The sequence below is a fragment of the Quercus lobata genome, chromosome 3 (genome assembly GCF_001633185.2).
Source record: "Quercus lobata isolate SW786 chromosome 3, ValleyOak3.0 Primary Assembly, whole genome shotgun sequence".
Classification (NCBI taxonomy): domain Eukaryota; kingdom Viridiplantae; phylum Streptophyta; class Magnoliopsida; order Fagales; family Fagaceae; genus Quercus; species Quercus lobata.
Genome location: NC_044906.1, coordinates 12,556,327 through 12,574,528, shown reverse-complemented (window position 1 = coordinate 12,574,528; position 18,202 = coordinate 12,556,327). Strand labels below are relative to the sequence as shown.

At 36.3% G+C, this 18,202-nt stretch overlaps 2 protein-coding genes across 2 annotated transcripts; both read left to right on the top strand.

Annotated features, from left to right (window-relative positions):
- The first annotated feature begins 518 nt into the window (after positions 1–518).
- Positions 519–3,514, top strand: LOC115982876 (gametogenetin-like). Its single transcript, XM_031105613.1, has 3 exons — positions 519–650; positions 2,608–3,015; positions 3,438–3,514. The coding sequence occupies exons 2-3, from the start codon at positions 2,637–2,639 to the stop codon at positions 3,485–3,487; spliced, it is 429 nt and encodes a 142-aa protein (XP_030961473.1). The 5' UTR covers positions 519–650; positions 2,608–2,636; the 3' UTR covers positions 3,488–3,514.
- Positions 3,515–14,970: 11,456 nt separating this feature from the next.
- On the top strand, positions 14,971–17,436 carry LOC115980347. Its single transcript, XM_031102611.1, has one exon. The coding sequence runs from the start codon at positions 14,971–14,973 to the stop codon at positions 17,434–17,436; it is 2,466 nt and encodes an 821-aa protein (XP_030958471.1).
- The last annotated feature ends 766 nt before the right edge of the window (positions 17,437–18,202 follow it).

Genomic DNA, 18,202 nt, shown 5'->3' with positions numbered 1-18,202 from the left:
TCAAGTAAAGCCTTCTTTGGTTCCTTAAGATTGTCTTTTGTCTTGTTTCTTCATTTAGTTTTTAAAGACACTGCAATAGTGTGCGATACCTTGGAATATTGTAAAAATGATAATTGCAAGTAGGATTAGCTCTTTCAATATCTTATAGATCGTACTTCTTTTTTCACGGGTATGCATAACCCCAAATTTGGTCCGTGTTAGTCTCATTAAATATTAATAGTATATAATTTCAAAGACAACCTATTTGGGGGACAATAAAAATTATATATATATATAAATTATTTGTTAAAAAAAATAAAGATAAAACAGATTTAGTGCTGTGGACTTAAAGGCCTAGTGTTGCACAACACAAAACTAAACAAAGAAGTTTTAACGGGACTCATTTATTTTGCAGGTTGAGTCCACTGTGGAATTACTATTGCAATGCGAACCAAACTCCGCAGTGTACAATCACCTGAAGAGGACGCTGGACCTTGTCGGAGAGATGAGCCGAGCGGCATTGGAGAATGCACGTGCCACGGTGACTGAGGCGAGCACACAGGCTACAGGCCGTGGTGGGGGAGGTCGTGGGTCTAGAGGGCGTGGACGCAGTGGAGGTCGTGCATACAGTGGAGGTCGTGGAGGTGGTCACGAGGATGACGATGTCTTGGGTAACTTCCAACTCTAATACCTTCAATTCTTACTGAATTTAACTTCTACTACTTTCAGTTGTAATTTATTTAGAGGACATATTATAGTAGTAAAGTATATATTGTTTGGTAACTAGTTTTTAGTGTTAATTTTCACTTCCTTGTCATAATTATGGTATAATTAGTAGCGTTACAATGTTCTGCCAAACTTTAAATATTAAGACTAAGCACTTTAAATATTAACCAATGGGAATAAGCATTTTTTTATTCCAAGCGATATATATATGTAGTGACGTTTAAGACATGCAAACTTGTTTCATTCATTCCTTATCAACTACAATCACAATACTATTATCCACTTTTAACATATACACATCAATGCTAATATATTATGGTTATGTATGAAAACAAAAGTCCAGCAAAATCATTGAATTTGATCGTATAAAGCACAGACCACTATGGATGCCAATGTAATTCCTTTTAAAAATATTGCTACGCGACCATGAACATAAAATTAGCATTATATGAGGAAATTCAAAGTTGTGATCACACTATGAGGTTCATAAAATTAGAGTTTAAAAAATAGTAATAATAACAATAATAGAGTATAAACAAGTAAACAAAGCTGGACTTTGTAACTCAAAGGTTTTGTTTTATAAATTTTTTTATTATACTTAATTTAATATGCCAATAATGAATTAAAAACAAAGTTTTATTAGATTTTACCAAGAAAACAAGGTTTATATGTAACTCGTCTACGTGGCGTAAGTATTAGTTTTATTGGAAAGGGTTTACACTAGACAATAGTTATTGGATTCTATGAACGACATGCACTAGGTGCGGGTCAAGCGATTGCTTACGCATTTGGCCCTTGTCTTGTAGGGTTTACACTTTACAATAGGGTTTACACCGTATTCACTTGGCCCTTGGTTACACTTCACATTTTGAATCTTTTGTTAGAAACAATGTTTTATTGTTATTGTATCAGCTTTGTAACTGCTATGTGTTTTCAGGTCTGCTCTACCTTTGTTTTTGGACTTTGTTGTCTTCCATTCTCAGTTGAATGAATACAGAGTGTTGAAATAATCGAGTTAACAAAAACACAAAAACAGTGAGAGAGAATTTTTATGAACATTTTGTAAAAATTGATAGTGGAAGTAATATTTCTCCAGTCTCGGTCAGAAAATTTTTTCATCCTAAAACGGCAACTTCATTTCTTAAATATTATTGTTAAAGTTGAAATAATTATTGTATGAAAAAATTGGCTTTTGCCCCTTTCAAAAAAACAATCTAGCATTTTACCGTATTTTCCAAATTAATTAGGAAATGCCCCTCTGTTTAAACTCAATTTTCTGAAAATCAAGTTAAGCTCTATAGTGACGTTTTTTAGGATTCTATAGTGACGTTTTAAGGACCTATAGTGGCGTTTTGTAATCCGATTTCCATGAAGTCGAGTTATAGGTAACAAAAAGAGAAAAAAATTGCATGTAACTTGACTTCATGGAGATTGGATTATAAAATGCCACTATAGTTTCTTAAAACGTCACTATAGGATCCTTAAAAATGTCACTATAGGGCTTAATTCATTTTTTTTACAGAAAATCGAGTTTAAAAAGAGGGGTATTTCCCTAATTAATTTGGGAAAGACGGCAAAATGCTAGATTGTTGGAATTGGAATGGGCATTTGCCCATTTTCTCTAGCTTGGGGCAAAATATGATACTGCCATTGCAAATGGCACGGGTTTAATCAGAATACAGAGTAACAACACTGGACCGGAAAAGAAAGCAACCATGAGGCTTCATTTTGTATTTGCATTTGTGTGCATGTGAGTGTGTATATGAGAGGTCTCATGCACCCAAATTAAGCGAGTTTAAAGGGTCAAATGCCATTGAATCATATCTACGCTGCAAATAGTAAGACATTTTATGACTCAATCCCCTTGTGGTTATCTTAATAAATGCAACTGTTTTTCTGCAGATGATGAGGCGTTGGAGGGCGACTGGGGCATGTACATGGATGGTGTCGGGTCATCGCGATGCACGTCTGACGCTGCTGCCCAGCCATCCCACCCCCCTGGCCATGAGAATAGTGCAGAACACACATCCTGTGCCCAAGCTGGCCCTCGGTCCCCACCACCCACTCGGCTGTCTCCCCCATTGTTTGCCGACTCTGCCCATGACGGTGGCTGTATATTTGTACCCACCCCTGGCCGACCGACACCACCTATAGTTCAAGCTGAGCCCACCCAGGACCCTTCACTTCCTAACCCTGAAGAACCGGCTGCACAGATCGAACAGATACAGGGTGAGAATATAGTGCCGGTACATGGGTTGCGAAGATCACTCCGCACTGACATACATCCCCCTGGTTGTGGGACCGGTGACGGTAAATAACATGATTTATGGAAACATGGAAGCTATCCATAGACTGCGCATAATTATAAAAGACATATAAAACTCATAAAGGAATTATTACTATGTCATTATATGTCCTAGTCTTCTATTTTCATAATGATAAAGTAATTATTTGCATAGCTATGAAGGCATCTTTCTTAACTGCTACATGTTCATCAGATTGTTCAGATTAACAATCTTGTGCTCAGTTTGCATTATATTTTATTATTTAGGCAGTGCATCTCCATGCTATGTAAACTATTTATCATTTACCTTAATAGAATGTCACAGGACTTGCATATGATGTTGTGTGCTTTAAGTGATGATCATACTCAGATAAAACATTTTCTGATAATTAAATTAAGCATAGGGAATGTGTGCATTCAAGTAATGTGTGATCCCTTTGAATTTCAGGTAAGACGAGACCGGCGAAGGCAGTTGTGAGGAAACGAAAAGATCGTTGAGCCGTTGATGATGTGGAGCTTATGGGGGTAAAACCTTGCCCAATATCTGGACTTTTTAATTTATTTTCGTTTTTGAGGTTCAATTTTGATAATCACAATTCAGAACAAAAACAGTTACAAAAAGAAAAAGAGAAAATAAATGTCCTCATTATTAGACAGTTGGGATTTATCTTGGCTATAAAAGGAAGATGTTACTTTTAAGCAACTTCATTTTGCTTCTCCTCTGTCTAGATATACATAAGTCCAGCATGAAACTCTCTTTTGCTTGTTAGGCAAAACTGCAAAAGATTGGTTTGCATTATTTTTAAAGAATCAAAGAATCAACCCCCTTGACCCAAAGAGACATGCAACAATACCAACCTTCCCTTTATTACTACTCCTTTCTACTTCTATTTTAATTTTTCTTTCTAGTATATATATTTTTTTTTCTGAAGGCAGTTCACACTTTACAAATCTAATAAAGATTTGAGCTCTCGGAATACTCTAAAGTCAACTCATGCATTTTGCTTTAAAGGAAATTAACTCTGTTTCTTTCCTCTTTCCTAATTCCTAACTTATAATTTGATTAGTAACACATGCACCTGGTGGATCTTAATATCTGCTTTACATGATACTTGGCTTTTTGTGTGGTTTTCCATTTAATCTTGAATAAGCCTTCTTTTGAGAGGTCTGTGAAGATATCCAAGCATGGAAATTTGTTTTTTGCCTAAGGAAAGAAAACAATGTTATAGCTGGACCAGCAAAAGCGAGGATGGGGAAGTGTCTCACTACTTGCATTAAGGTTCTAGTTCAGATCACTCTGATGTGATTGCCTCTTTCATACCAGTGCCTTTACACCCCTTTGATGATAATAAGCATTACTTGCAATCTAAACAAATATTAGAGATAATGAAGGTGCCACCTAAATCGTGTGAAATCTTTTGTCATCAAGTGGCCATTCAACTCTGTTTCTTACCTCTTTCCTAATTCCTATCCATCAATTTAGTTTGTCTTTTGTTGGTAATACATTATGATCTAGATCCTATGCAAGATTGTAAACTGTTAATTATTATATTAATTCTGTAAACATTCGTACAAGAGTAATGATTAAAGAAGGCCAATTCTTTCAAATCTATACACATTATATGCTGTACAAGTGGTCCTTCAACAACCAGGAATCATCTAGTTAAAAAAGCAGTGATCTGTCTAGAAAGACCTCTTTATCAATCTGGCAATAAACTAATTAAGTTATGCTAGTTGGCGAAGTTAAGGTTTTCCTTAATGGTGTAGGTGATCATCAACTGGGGATGTCATTGTGTCTACTATATAGGCCAGCTCCTTGTGTAATTAATAGATTGAGTTTTTATCTATTCTAAGAGAGTAGAGGTAAAGAAACAGAAAAAGAAAACCATTCACTCCTTATGTAATTTTATAAGTTTAATGGGTCCTCCATGAACCAAAAAAACCATATTATAAAAGGCTCTATTTGGTCAGCTAAGAATCATAGTGTCATAGGTAACTTTTACCACTTTTTGCTTGAGAGAAAGCTGATTTCATGACAGTATCAGGCAACTTCAGACTGGTTTTGGAATTTTATTGGTTTTTGTTTTATTGAATTCCTCACATTTTGTAGAAAATATTGATGGCATGACAAAATGTATATTAGTAAGAGATTTTAAGAACTCAATGATCAAGTCAACTTAAAAACTCTAGAAGTCCTAGTCCTTAACACTTCTATTTTGTCAAAATGAGTTTGGCCTAAAAATAATATTCAAAACTCAAATAGAAAACCAGACAAAATGTAAATCTCAGTCCCTAAGGTCAAGGGTCTCCAAAATCTATTTACTTTTAAGTAACTTAATTATGCTTCTCCTCTGTCTAGATATACATAAGTCCAGCATGGCTTGGAAATTGAATTTGCTTAGTTATGTTTATGCTTCTCCTCTGTCTAGATATACATAAGTCCAGCATGTTTATGACGTACAGAATTTGGTTAGTTATGTTTCTGTTTATAAATTTCCTTCCTTGCTTTACGCTTTCTTTGATTTGCAAGAAAGTGATGGAAAAAAGGTGTCCTGCACATCACATTATCATTATTGAAACCTGCCCTGCACATCAAATTAGACCTATGATATTTGGACACAAACACAACACAACTGTCTTCTTTCAGCTTGGACATAGCAACACAACACAAACGTTTAGGATTTTTCTATAGTTTAAACTTATATTTTCATTTAGTTGTTGGTTTTTGTTTTTTATTTATTGATTCATATTTGGTGGCATATTTTGGAGGCTTCAGTGGTTCGTACTATTGATATTAACAGAAAGCTGACCACAATTTGTTTTTTTCTTTGTTTTTTGCACAGTAGTTGGACGACGTGTTATTGTTCAGCGTTCAGCTAGCGGATAAAACTTTGATAACATTTTTTGGACATAAAAGACCGACAGATTTTTGGAGAGCATACATGGCAGCATATTTTTGGAGGGCATATATGTTAACAGCTGATTTTTTGGATATGTTAGACACAGCTTTTGGAACAAATTTTGTAACTAATGAAGCTACTTAAGCATGTTTATGACGTACATGAATATTTGAGTTAGCTTCGAGTTAGGTTCCAATTATACCAATTATATTTGCAAAGGGTGGATATTTTCATGTGCGATGGAAAAGTTCATTTCTAGATTTTTGTATCTATGTATCTGCATATTTGAACAAAGGTAGCTTTAGACGAATGCAATATAGTGATGATGGATGGAGATCCCACAACTGACAAATTTTAATTTATACATTAGATTTTTTGAAATTTTCCTTTTATGTGGGTCTCTTTTATAAGCAAAAGACTCTAGTGTAAATTTATACAGTTGGGTGATTTATTTTTTAAGTTTAACCCTTACGCAAAAAATGTGCGTATCAAGATACTCTGCTGAATGAGCATAATATATAAAAACTAAATACATAAATCATATAAATATAAACTATATAAAGTATAGAAGTAATATTGAAAATACAGATTTTAGCGGTCTTCGGGAACTGCAACAAACAAAAGGGGAAGTAAAAAAAAGGAAAGAGATCGAGAAGATATTTGTCCTAAAATTCCAGTTCGGTCTATTCATCCCCCCCCTAATGAACTACTATCTTTATATTGTTTTGTTCATTTAATTACAATATTCAATATTATTACATATTTGTAATCATAATCTTAATAATAATTACGATTGTAATACTTACAGTATTATGGTGTGCTATCTCCTACAGAAAAGATGCTCTTCATTAAAAGGTTTGAAAGGGTTTACAGCTTAATTAAAAGTTTGGTCAATTCTTACGAAATTCATGTCTTAGCTCCATTCGGTAGTCAGACATTGTATGTGCACCAAGCTGTGAGAATGCAAGTGACTGAACTTGGCAGTGTCAAGGGTGAAGGTAAAGCCTACAACCAAGCTTCATTGAGTGGGGAAGTAATAATTATATCCACTAGCTGCACATACATAATACAACCGAAAATTGCCACCCTAAAAAAATGTCGTGTTCTTTGGTTACTATATATGTGAATGTACTGATTGAACTTGGGTAGCAGCAGGTAAAGCCCACTAATTTGGTATCTCCTACAAAAAACTGGCTTAGTGAAAACTTATATAACTTGACATAAAAGTAGTCGAGTATTTATAAGTACTCAATTTCATTAATAACTCAGTACTAAATGAAAATGGCTACAACTCGGCTTTAGAGACTATGAGTAAAATAACTCGCTTATGCACTCATCGAGTATTATGGGCAATATCTACTCGATCTATTTGTAAGCGAGTACTAATTTAGATCCAAGAACTGCGTCAGTCCATGCAAACTTCTCTGTACAAATCGATTGCTGTTGGATTGGTGTGTGATCGGTCAGTTTTAATATAAATCGCTGATAACATTATCGAGTACTATTACTCGAATATTAATTAGCCGAGTAATTTCTGCTACAATTCTGCTTACCATAGTAATTAGTACTCGAGTATACTGTAATCGAGTACTAATTTAAAACGAAGAAGTTCCATCAGTCCATCCAATCTTCTCTGTACAAATCGATTGCTGTTGGATTGGTGTGTGATCGGTCAGTTTTGACCTAACTCGGTTTTACTGGTGACGAGTATTATGTAACTCGCTTAATAAGTTATCGAGTATATTACTCGAATATGCTTTAGCCGAGTACTTTGTAAGAAAATTCCTGCGTACCATACTAGTTACTACTCGAGTATATTGTAAGCGAGTACTAATTTAAAACCAACACTTCCATCAGTCCATCCGCCATTGTCTGTACAAATCGATTGGTGTTGGATTGGTATTTGATTGGTCAGTTTTGATGTAACTCGCTTTTACAGTTATCGAGTACATTTTATACTCGGCTTTTCCTATAGCGAGTATTGTTACTGGTTTATTTGATAACTATGTCTAGGTACCTTCCCCCCAGAAACTGAACCCTCACACCGCTCTGAACTTCTGAATCTGAAGACTGCCTCTTCGTTTTCGTCAACCATTACTCTCTGTAAATTTTCCATACCCATCTCCTCAAAACTCCAACCGCCCCTCTTTGATGTACACAGTACAGTACAGATTTTTTTGTTAACTATAAAACAAAAACCCTAGTCTGCAAATGTCGCTCAAAGTCGCTATTCCCCTCAAATCCGTAGGCGACCCCTCTGATTTATCTTGTCCTGACAACCGGTATTCCAACCGGTTATTTTTCTTCAGCTTTGAACCACCGAATCCAGTCCAGCAAGGTATGTCCTGGTAGTCACACATTATAATTTTTGTTTTGTTTCGTTAGAAGTGAAATTGATTCATTAAGTGTAGATGTCGTTTGCTGTGTTACTCATTATCGTAATGTCCATAGATTTGTGATGTTGATTTTAAAATAACTGGGTCTTGCTGTCTGATTTCTTTTCAAGTGGTTCTTTGTATCTGTCATCTTCAAACAAAATATTTGTAGATCCGTTCGTTTGTGTCCATCATAATGTTTGTTTTGTTTAGTTAGTAATGAAATTGCTTCATTAAATTGTAGATTTCGTTTACTGTGTTAATCATCATCATGTCCATTTTTTACTACTTATAGCAGACTTTGTCGTTTATTTTGTATGTTGATTTCAAAATAATTGGGTCTTGCATGAGTCATTTCAGTTAACGTATCTTATTGTCATGCAACATAATTTGAGTTGAAAAAAGTCACAGCGAAAATGTAGGGACACAATGTTTGATTCTAGAAATAACAGTCTATTACATCAAAATTGTGGCACAAAAGTTATGATTCTATAAATAACTCATAATGCAATTTATTGGGAGTAGTAGACCAAATACTCTGTTTTTCTTTTCTGTGTGTGCCTAAAATGTACTTTTAATCACCTTTAAATTGTTCCTCTTGATTTTTAGTCATTTAGGATTTTAAATCTCGACAATTATAATGATGTCAATTTATTTCTTTTCTTGTGGTCAGACACATGTTTACCATTAATGTTACTAAAAATTACATTTTTTTTCCTTATCTAAAACGATGTTGTCTTTATTAGTGTCAAGATTCTAATAGATGCTAATAGATGTTAACAAAATGTGCACAATAATATGGTTGTATACTTACAAATTTTTATAAGTAAATCGATTTAGAAGAGATCATAACAGTTAAATTATGTGATGTAAAACAAAATAAAAGTCTGGAGACACAGAAATTGTATACCTAAAATTTCACCCTTTTTGTCTTTAGAGGGTGCTAAAGTTATATGATTCAATACTTACAAAAGTAATGTTACAAATATAACAAATTTGACACATGTTAAATTGGTAGGTTATTATTGATTCTCATGTATGACTATTATATTGACATTACTTTTATTATCCATAATGAACAATATGCCGCGTCATACAATTGTAAAATTTATTATGAATTTTAGTATGTCTACATACTTATTGTAATAGTCCCAGTGTTCTGGGCTCGGGCCTGTGGCCTTTGTGTATGCTTGCACAATTTTTCAGGCTGAGGTATACGTGGGTTAAATTTAGTCCAAATTTGGCCAATTAAATCAGTTGTGTCTAATTGTTAAGAAGTTTGACTGTTTAGTAGTAATAGTAGATTGTTTGTTCCTTTTGTTGATTTGAAATTAATTTGTTACTCCTTACTTTTTCTTCAAATTACTGAATTTGTTATCACTAATTTTTCTTTATATTGGTCTAGATGGAAAGTGATCAGATGATTCGTACTGACATGACGAAAAAAGGAAAATAGCCTGACTTAGATGCCCAATTTGATGAAGTGTCTGACCTTCCCGAGCCAAAGAAGGCAAAGACTGAGCTCAAAGTCTACAAGAGGAGGACTTCAGGCCATTGGCGTGACTTTGAGATGCTTCCGACAAAAGGCAAAGAACGGCCTTCATGCAAATGTAAGCAGTGTGGAAAGAAATTTATTGCTGCCGGAGCAATTGCACAGTATAATTTGAAGCGCCATTCGGAGTTATGTCGAAAGAAATTGGAACTGCCATTGAGCATTCCTGTTTCTACAGGTAATGCATTTTTTATTTATATGTTGGCTATCCAAAGTTATAAGTTTATGATTTAAAAAAACAATTAATATATATGTCCAAAAGGTTCTGGATTTCCCATATAGTACAAAAATGTTTACTTTAAATATTAATGATGAGGTGGTGTAGAGAAAAGTTGAAATGGCATTGAAGTTGCTATATGGACGGAGGATTTGAGTTATGAAAATAGAACATCTAGAATGTGCACAATCTTGGCTGAGAATTTAAATGGAATAATCTGATGAAAAATTATGCATGATGGTATGGTTGATACCAATGTAATACAAATTATATTCATGCATACCAATGTAATACACTAGAAAAAATTTACCAGTCATTTTTTTCTTACTACTATTTGCATGACTTCTTTGTTTAATTGATTCATTGCTTACATTGCTTCATTACCCACAGATTTTAAATTTCAGATTTATAATGCATAGATACGTTTTTAATGTTTCTTTCAATTCATTTGATGTAGACCTTGTACAACCACAATTGGAGGAGGTCAGTGAAGATAAAAAGAGTATGGAGATCAATAACGATGAGCACAAGGAAGACAGCTCTTCTAATCCAGTCTCTTAGTGATGTCTGAAGGCTTGTTGATATGGCACTTGGATTTTGCCATGAACGATAATTTTCATATGCCATGTAATCATTTTGGGTTTTTATTATCTTAATCTGTTATGTGTTTTAGTTTTTCATATGGAACTGAAAATGGCATCTAATAGGAGAATACTTGGTTATTTATTATGGAACTTTGACATGGTATTGTTGTTTACTTAGTATGGACTGTGGAACATTTTGGACTACTAGTTGTTTTAGTGGAAGAATTGCCGAAGTATTTGCATTTGTTGTTATTTTGATTTTTTTTTACTTGATTTATGGTTGAATTCTGAATGTACATACATGGGCAACATAACAGGTTATTCGACAATGAGGGAGTGGAATTCAAACGTGTTAAGTGCAATTTTTTTATTATTATTATGTTTTGAATTTGAAACAACAAAGAACAGGCCGAGATAGTTTTTATTTATTGTTTGTTTTTTCAAAATCTAACCGTGGTACATATGTTTTTTTTATAGAAGGTCATAATTTTGTTCATTACATTGTTTGCTTTCAATTTTTATCAATTTAAGAGTTTAAACCATTTCGTATGAATTAGAGATAAAGATAAGTTTATTACATTAAGGGTATTTCATCATTTTCATTAGTTGTTTAGCGCTTTCCCTGAACATTAGGGGCAATCTCAGAACATAAAATATTATAAAATTTCGTATTTAGTCGAGTTTTTATCATTTTGTACTGAACCTGAGGTTTTTTTAAGATTATGTATTAAAATAGTTTAGGGGTTTCTCTTATTTGGAGTCCCCATTTATTAATTAAGTGAATGTCCTTAACGTCTATATACAAACCTCGATGACTATTGAATGAAAGGTAAAAATATATGTCTAACTTGCACCAAAATATTGCCTACAAAATAGGATTACTCTCCTGATGGTATTCAAATTACTTTATTCACTTATAAAAAAAATTTCATTAAAACAACACGTTTGTTTGTGAATACATCTGCTATGATAACTGATAAAAAAAAATTTTATAATAATGTGGTACCAAAAAAGAACACACACATCTGCCGTTATTGAAAAAAAAATAAAAATCAATTACCTTTATTTAAAGAAAAATAAAAATTTGTAATAATCGTAGCACAATTCTTATCTCAATCCAATTATCACAACAATGATGTTTTGAACAATTACAAAAAAAAAGATGGGTCAAAGAAAATAAAATAAAATAAATCCATAAGAAATAAAAACAATAAATAAAAAAACCTTCACAAAATTCATCCACTCTTTCTTACCTACGTACAAGTTTAAACTCTCCTCATATAAAACAGAGAAAATAAAATTTAACTTCTCATTATCATGAAACAATTACAGTCTATCAGTTACAATATTATTTGACTTTGTCCATTCTTATCCTCATGTCTCATCTGCAAAATGTCCTTAGAAAAAATGGTCAACATTCTTTGACGCTGAGTCAAATGATTAGTTCTGTCGAAGACCGGAATGAAATGGTCTTTTTCTTCCCAAGTATGTTTAAATTTATTTGGAAATATACATTTGTATATGTTAAGGTCGAATAACTGCATATTACGTACAGGTTTGGCAAATGCCCATACATGTTTCATTGCTAGGTGGTGTGCATATCTGGATTTTATGTTCCAATATGGCTCAATGTCATGCTGCAAAATCAGAACCGACACGGGGTATATTACATTAGCGTTATGACAACTAACCTATTGCTCGTTATATTCGCAACTTAATTATATACAAGTTTTTTTTTGTTTTTCCTACGCAAAAAATATATAGAGAAAATACTTATTGGCTATCCAAAGCCAAGTACAGTTCCCAAAACAACATACCCAATGTTAACAACAATACAAGCAATTACAGGCCAACAGGCTAAGACATATTCCAAATTGGAAGCAAAAGGGAAACAAAAAAAGATATTCAACAACACTTTAGCCCATCTGTACTGCAAACGTGAGCCATAGGGGTCATAAAAACACATATAGTTATATATTTAGTCTTACTAGATTCATAAATGCCACAAGCAAGAGCCATAGTTTCACCTTCATTTCGTGCTTCCTTGTCGTGTCGAATCATGAACTTCGTCCTCCCCCATAACATGGCCTACCACTTCACTTAGCATGTTACTACTCAAGGTTGCAATCCTCCTTGCGTGGTCACGCTCCTCAATGGCAACGTTTAACTGATACCTCAACAATCTGTTCCTAACGTCTCCATCGCAATAGCTGGTTCCTTCGCTTTGAGATGCCATTCCAGAACTTGATGGCGACATGGTAGGAGATCTCCACGATTGGGAAGCACCATACTGCACGTTCCTACCATTACATTGCATGAACTCCGTGTATGCAGATTCTGCTTCCCGTCGATCCTTGTATGACTTGTGTTCAGCGTTCGCGAATCTATGAACTTGTCTACTTGCTTCTGCCCAATTGTCGTATATGCCAGGAGCACAACCAACGAAAACAACATAGTATCTGCCACCCTAAAAGAGTTTGTACAACAACACTGTATGTTAAACCCATATTTGTTGTGCTGGGGTTAGAACTTATGAAGTTTCGAAACTGAGGTATTAGATAAAAATGTACCATGTTGCCCTACCAACAGGTGCCAATGGACTGCAGCAACGTTGACGTTTCTTGTTAAAAGATCTGACAAACAGTTGCATAATCAGCATTTGGTTTGTACAGTAGTAAATTATTTAATGACAAGTATAAAAAAAGGAGGGCATGTTACCTGTAGAAGCGAAGGAGGCTTCTCTTCTCCCTGTCTGAATGTTTTCCTCTGCCAAGGTTCCAATCCACAAAGATAGGAGGAAGCTGTCATCTTATATAAAGTGGAATACCTGTTGTACTCGAGTACAACATATAACTCGCCCCTCCCAATGGCGAGTATAAACAACTGCTCTAACGACCAGTTTGGTGAAGTAAATAATACTCGCTCTCCTCAGAGACGAGTTTTATTTAACTCCATTTCAGAATCACTGTGCGTTCAGCTGGTAGGTGTAGGTTTTAATAGTACTCGGCATTTCTAATATCGAGTTAAATATAACTCGATTTTGTCAGAGACGAGTTACATTCATGGCGTGTACGGTTTTAATAGTACTCGGCTTCTTTATAATCGAGTTATATGTAACTCGATATTAGTAATGCCGAGTACTGTCCAACCATTGCACACCCCCCACCCGCCCAACTTTCTGGGACCACTTACCAATTATATTTGACACTGTCGTTCTGAAGTCTGGACGTGGACTGGTCTGTGCTTGCAACCATTGTGTCACAGCTAGTGAGAGCTTTCACCTTCAGTTAACCATCTGTACAAAAGCACGCTAATTCAAGAAAGTGCACTTCATTTTTGTTCTGTCAACATCTCAGTTGATAGGTAAATACTACTTCATAACACTTTACAGCAACACATATTTTTTTATTGCTGTTGTGGCTGTTGAATTGGGGTATCTAAACAAAATTATGTAGTACAAATTTTGAGAACAGAAATTATTTCAATGTTGTGGGTCTTCAATGCTAAGTATCTGAATATAATAATGTGGTACATGTTGCATGCTAGGAATTATATAACTGATATTTGCAATGCTTTTGCATGCTAGGAATTATTTCAATGGTTATGAATTATCTCCCTTAGAGCAACACGAATTTTTTCAATGTTGTGGGTCTTGAATGGGGACATCTGAACATAATACTGTTGTGGACAATTTTTGAGAACACAAATAATATGACTGTTGTGGGTCTTGAATAGGGGTATTTGAACATAATAATGTGATACAATTTTTGAGAACACAAATAATATGAATGTTGTGGGGATTCAATAGGGGGTATTTGAACATAATAATTTGGTACAATTTTTTAGAACATAAATTAGTTGACTGTTGTGGGTCTTCAATGGGAGGTATATTTATCACTGAAAATGTGGTCCATATTGCATGGTATGAATATTCATGCTTATTTGCAATGCTTTTGAGTTCTCATTTGTTGAACAATAGCCACCATGAAAACACATATATTGTGCAAACATTTTCGTTATCGAAATGAAGTCTGATGGAGTAGACAAATTAATGTTAAATTGGTAATTTTTAGCATGTTTAGCACAATTTGCTTAGGTTTGTTTACCTCCATGAACACCCAAACATAGGGCATGTATAGTTAGCCTATGCATTACGCAGCATGATACAATTATTACTATTTGTGGTTTAGGTCCGTTATGAGTCCACATTACTTCTATGTTTACTACGACGGGGAGGCATATATTAATGATTTGCACGGGCTATCATACCGAGGTCCGAACCAAAAGCAGACGCTTATCGAAGTGAAACGTGGGATACACACGAGAAAACTTAAACGGAAGATAATGTCAACTATGGGGTTAGACAAGGATACCCACAACATCTCCATTGTATTTCGGGCTCCGCAGCAACTAGTAGGTACCCAAGTGTTCTACAATTCAATTCCGTTACAATACGACAATGATGCAAATATAATGTGGGGAGTGATAAAGCGGGCAGGGCAATTCATAGGTTCTGACTTGTATGTAACTGTCCACACTGTTGGGTTCAATGTCGACGGGGGTTCGCAATATGGCAGTAGAGTTGGAGAGCAAGAATCAGTTCCTGTAACCGTTGTGCACCCGTCAGTTACACCCGAGACATCTTTGCCCTACAACTGTCAACCATGGAATGGGGTTGCTATGGACAATACTGAAGACGCCGAAGTGTTAGGGTCTATCCATACCCATGAGGATGAAGGATATACTCACCGAAATGAAGATATCCAAACCTACTTGGACGAGGCAACCGAAATGGATGAGACTCGAGATGTGTATGAGGAGTTCATTGATAACGATGGACCGGTAGAGAATCCAGAATTGTTAGATGAACTACAACCAGAAAATAATCTAAACCCTAACCCCGAATGGTTCACGTCAAACACATGGGATGACATTAATGACCCATCACCTTCCCTGGAAACAGGTCTGCTGAGTTGGCGACCGGGGGACGAACCGAGCAAGGGGATGCTATTCAATAATAAAGCTGCGGTTCAGCACGCGCTAACCATGTTCTCCGTTGGGCTCAATAAAAAATTTAAGTACATGAAGTCAGACCCCGAGAGACTGGTTGTAACGTGTGTAGACGATGCATGTCTATGGTCAATTCGAGCTATCTACAGCAAAAGGCACAAGCTGTGGATGATCACAACATCTAAGGGTCCCCACACTTGCTCGACACTCCAAGTGGATCATGATGGAAGGATGATGGATTCAAAGTTCATTGCCATCACACTTGAGTCATACGTACGGGAAGACATTTCAAGAACAGTAGCAACCCTACGTAGTGTTCTTCATGCGAAGCACGGCCATTGGGCGTCTCACTATAAGGTTTGGGATGCAAAACAGAAAGCCGTTGCAGCCATCTACGGTGGTTTCGATGAGTCATATGCAGAATTGCCTCGGTTCCTGGCAGCGTTAAAAGATGCAGATCCAACCACAGTGACACAGTTGAAGTGCGACCATCGTAGTGTGCCGGGAACTTGCACATTTAACTGTGCCTTTTGGGCTTTTGGTCCGTGTATAGAAGGGTTCAAGTATTGTAGGCCGGTGATAAGCATCGATGCAACGCACCTCTATGGCAAGTACAAGGGGAAGTTGTTGATAGCAATGGCAACGGATGCTAACAACGAGGTTTATCCACTCGCGTTTGCCGTTGTTGAGAGTGAGAGCAAGGAGACATGGGGATGGTTCTTGGCATGCCTGAAACGATATGTTACGGACCGGACAAATCTTTGCATCATCTCTGACCGACATTCGGGTATAAAAGCTTGCTTTGATGACACAAGGATGACTTGGTTGCAGCCTCCCCAGGCCCATCACCGGTATTGCCTCCGCCATGTAGTTAGCAATGTGAACACAAAATGGAAAATTCCGGAGTTGAAGAACATGGTATGGAGGGCCGCAAGCGCGAATCAAGTTAGAAAGTTTCAAGCCACACTGGATTTAATTCGCAATGTCAAACCGGCTGCACACAGGTACTTGGAAAATGAAAACAAAGAAAAGTGGACACTTGCACACGACGGAGGGCGTCGATACGGAGCAATGACAACCAACCTATCGGAGTGTTTTAATGGAGTATTGAAAGGTGCACGCAGCTTGCCAATCACGGCAATGGTGAGGTACACCTTCTTCAAACTGAACTCCTACTTTGACGCTCGTCGTAATCTCACTCTAGAGCAATTGGAAGCGGGTCAACAATGGTGCAAGTATGCCATGGAGAAGTTCGAAAAAAACCAAACGAAGGCAAAGGACCATATGGTGACACGGATGTGCACACAAGCGCAGTTATATCAGGTTGACACACAAGGTAATCCTCTAGGTAATGGGGGCGGACGACACACGCATAGGGTTGATCTTCGGGGTATGACATGCACATGTGGAAAATGGGAAGCATACAAGATGCCGTGTTCACACGTAATAGCAATTTGTGCTAAGTATAAGCATGATGCACAGCTGTTTATTGATCCTTGCTATAGCGTGAGTCATAGGTTCCATAGCTATGAACCGGTATTCCAACCGTTGAAAGACAGATTAGCATGGCCGGATCCTGAAGAAACTAGAGTAGTGATGCCCAATCCGCACCTGATCCGGAACAAAGGTTGGCCAAAGTCCACACGAATCCGCAATGAGATGGACGAGAATGATAGGGAGTTGCCGACCTCCCTATGGATCGAGAATGGACCCAAGTCAAGATGTGGGTTCTGTCGCCAAGAGGGGCACAACCGTAGAACATGTCCTACTCGAAATGCGGAGTCAACTAGCGGTGGAGCTGCATCATAGGTAAAGGTCATATATCTCCTACAACTTTTGTCATATATAAATTGGCACTATTAAGAACTCAGTAGTAGTGTCTTTGTTCTCTATTGCCATCGTAAGTATATGGACTAGTCATGAAACAAACACTGGTGTTCATGCATGTATAGGCAAATGAGGTTGTTCAGTTGTTTTTGTTACAGTATTCGACGTAAGTCATTAAAATTTTTCCTCTTCTGCCTATGTTGTGTGTTAATAACTTATATAAGTCCAGTGTGCATAACATTTTTTAACTATTTACAGTAGGTACGGCAGCCAAGGTGGATGGGAGCTAACGGACATACGTTGCGCAGCCAGGATGATCCCTACCTCTTTAATTGGAAGCAACCGAACGTCACCAGTTGAACAGGCCCATGATGAGAAGACAAATGATATTGGTCATTTTTTGCTTAGAAGTTGATATTAAAGTTTGTACTTATGTAGTCATGCACTTTGTTAGTGCCTTTAATGTTATGTACTGATGGGGGTTTTACTAAGCCGGTCAAGCAAACAATTCAGTTAAAAACGAAGTTATTGCAATGGGGTTTCACTAAGCTATTTTAGTATGATTTCCAACTTCTCCAACTTTGTTGCATTCATATTTATATAGCAGGGGCAATCTCAAAAGCAACAATATAAGAGTGTGTTGCATGCCACTTGTTGCTCCATGGACATTGTAATAAACAGAACATACCTGCTGGTGTAAAAAACTGACCCAGCTGCAACAGGAAAAAACATGCAGGCCGAGTTGTAA

Bases quoted from the DNA above. Each gene is read 5' to 3' on its own strand.
- LOC115982876 (XM_031105613.1), top strand. From the start codon at position 2,637: ATGTACATGGATGGTGTCGGGTCATCGCGATGCACGTCTGACGCTGCT. The intron at 3,016-3,437 runs GTAAATAACATG...TTTGAATTTCAG, and splicing joins TGGTTGTGGGACCGGTGACG to GTAAGACGAGACCGGCGAAG.
- LOC115980347 (XM_031102611.1), top strand. From the start codon at position 14,971: ATGGGGTTAGACAAGGATACCCACAACATCTCCATTGTATTTCGGGCT.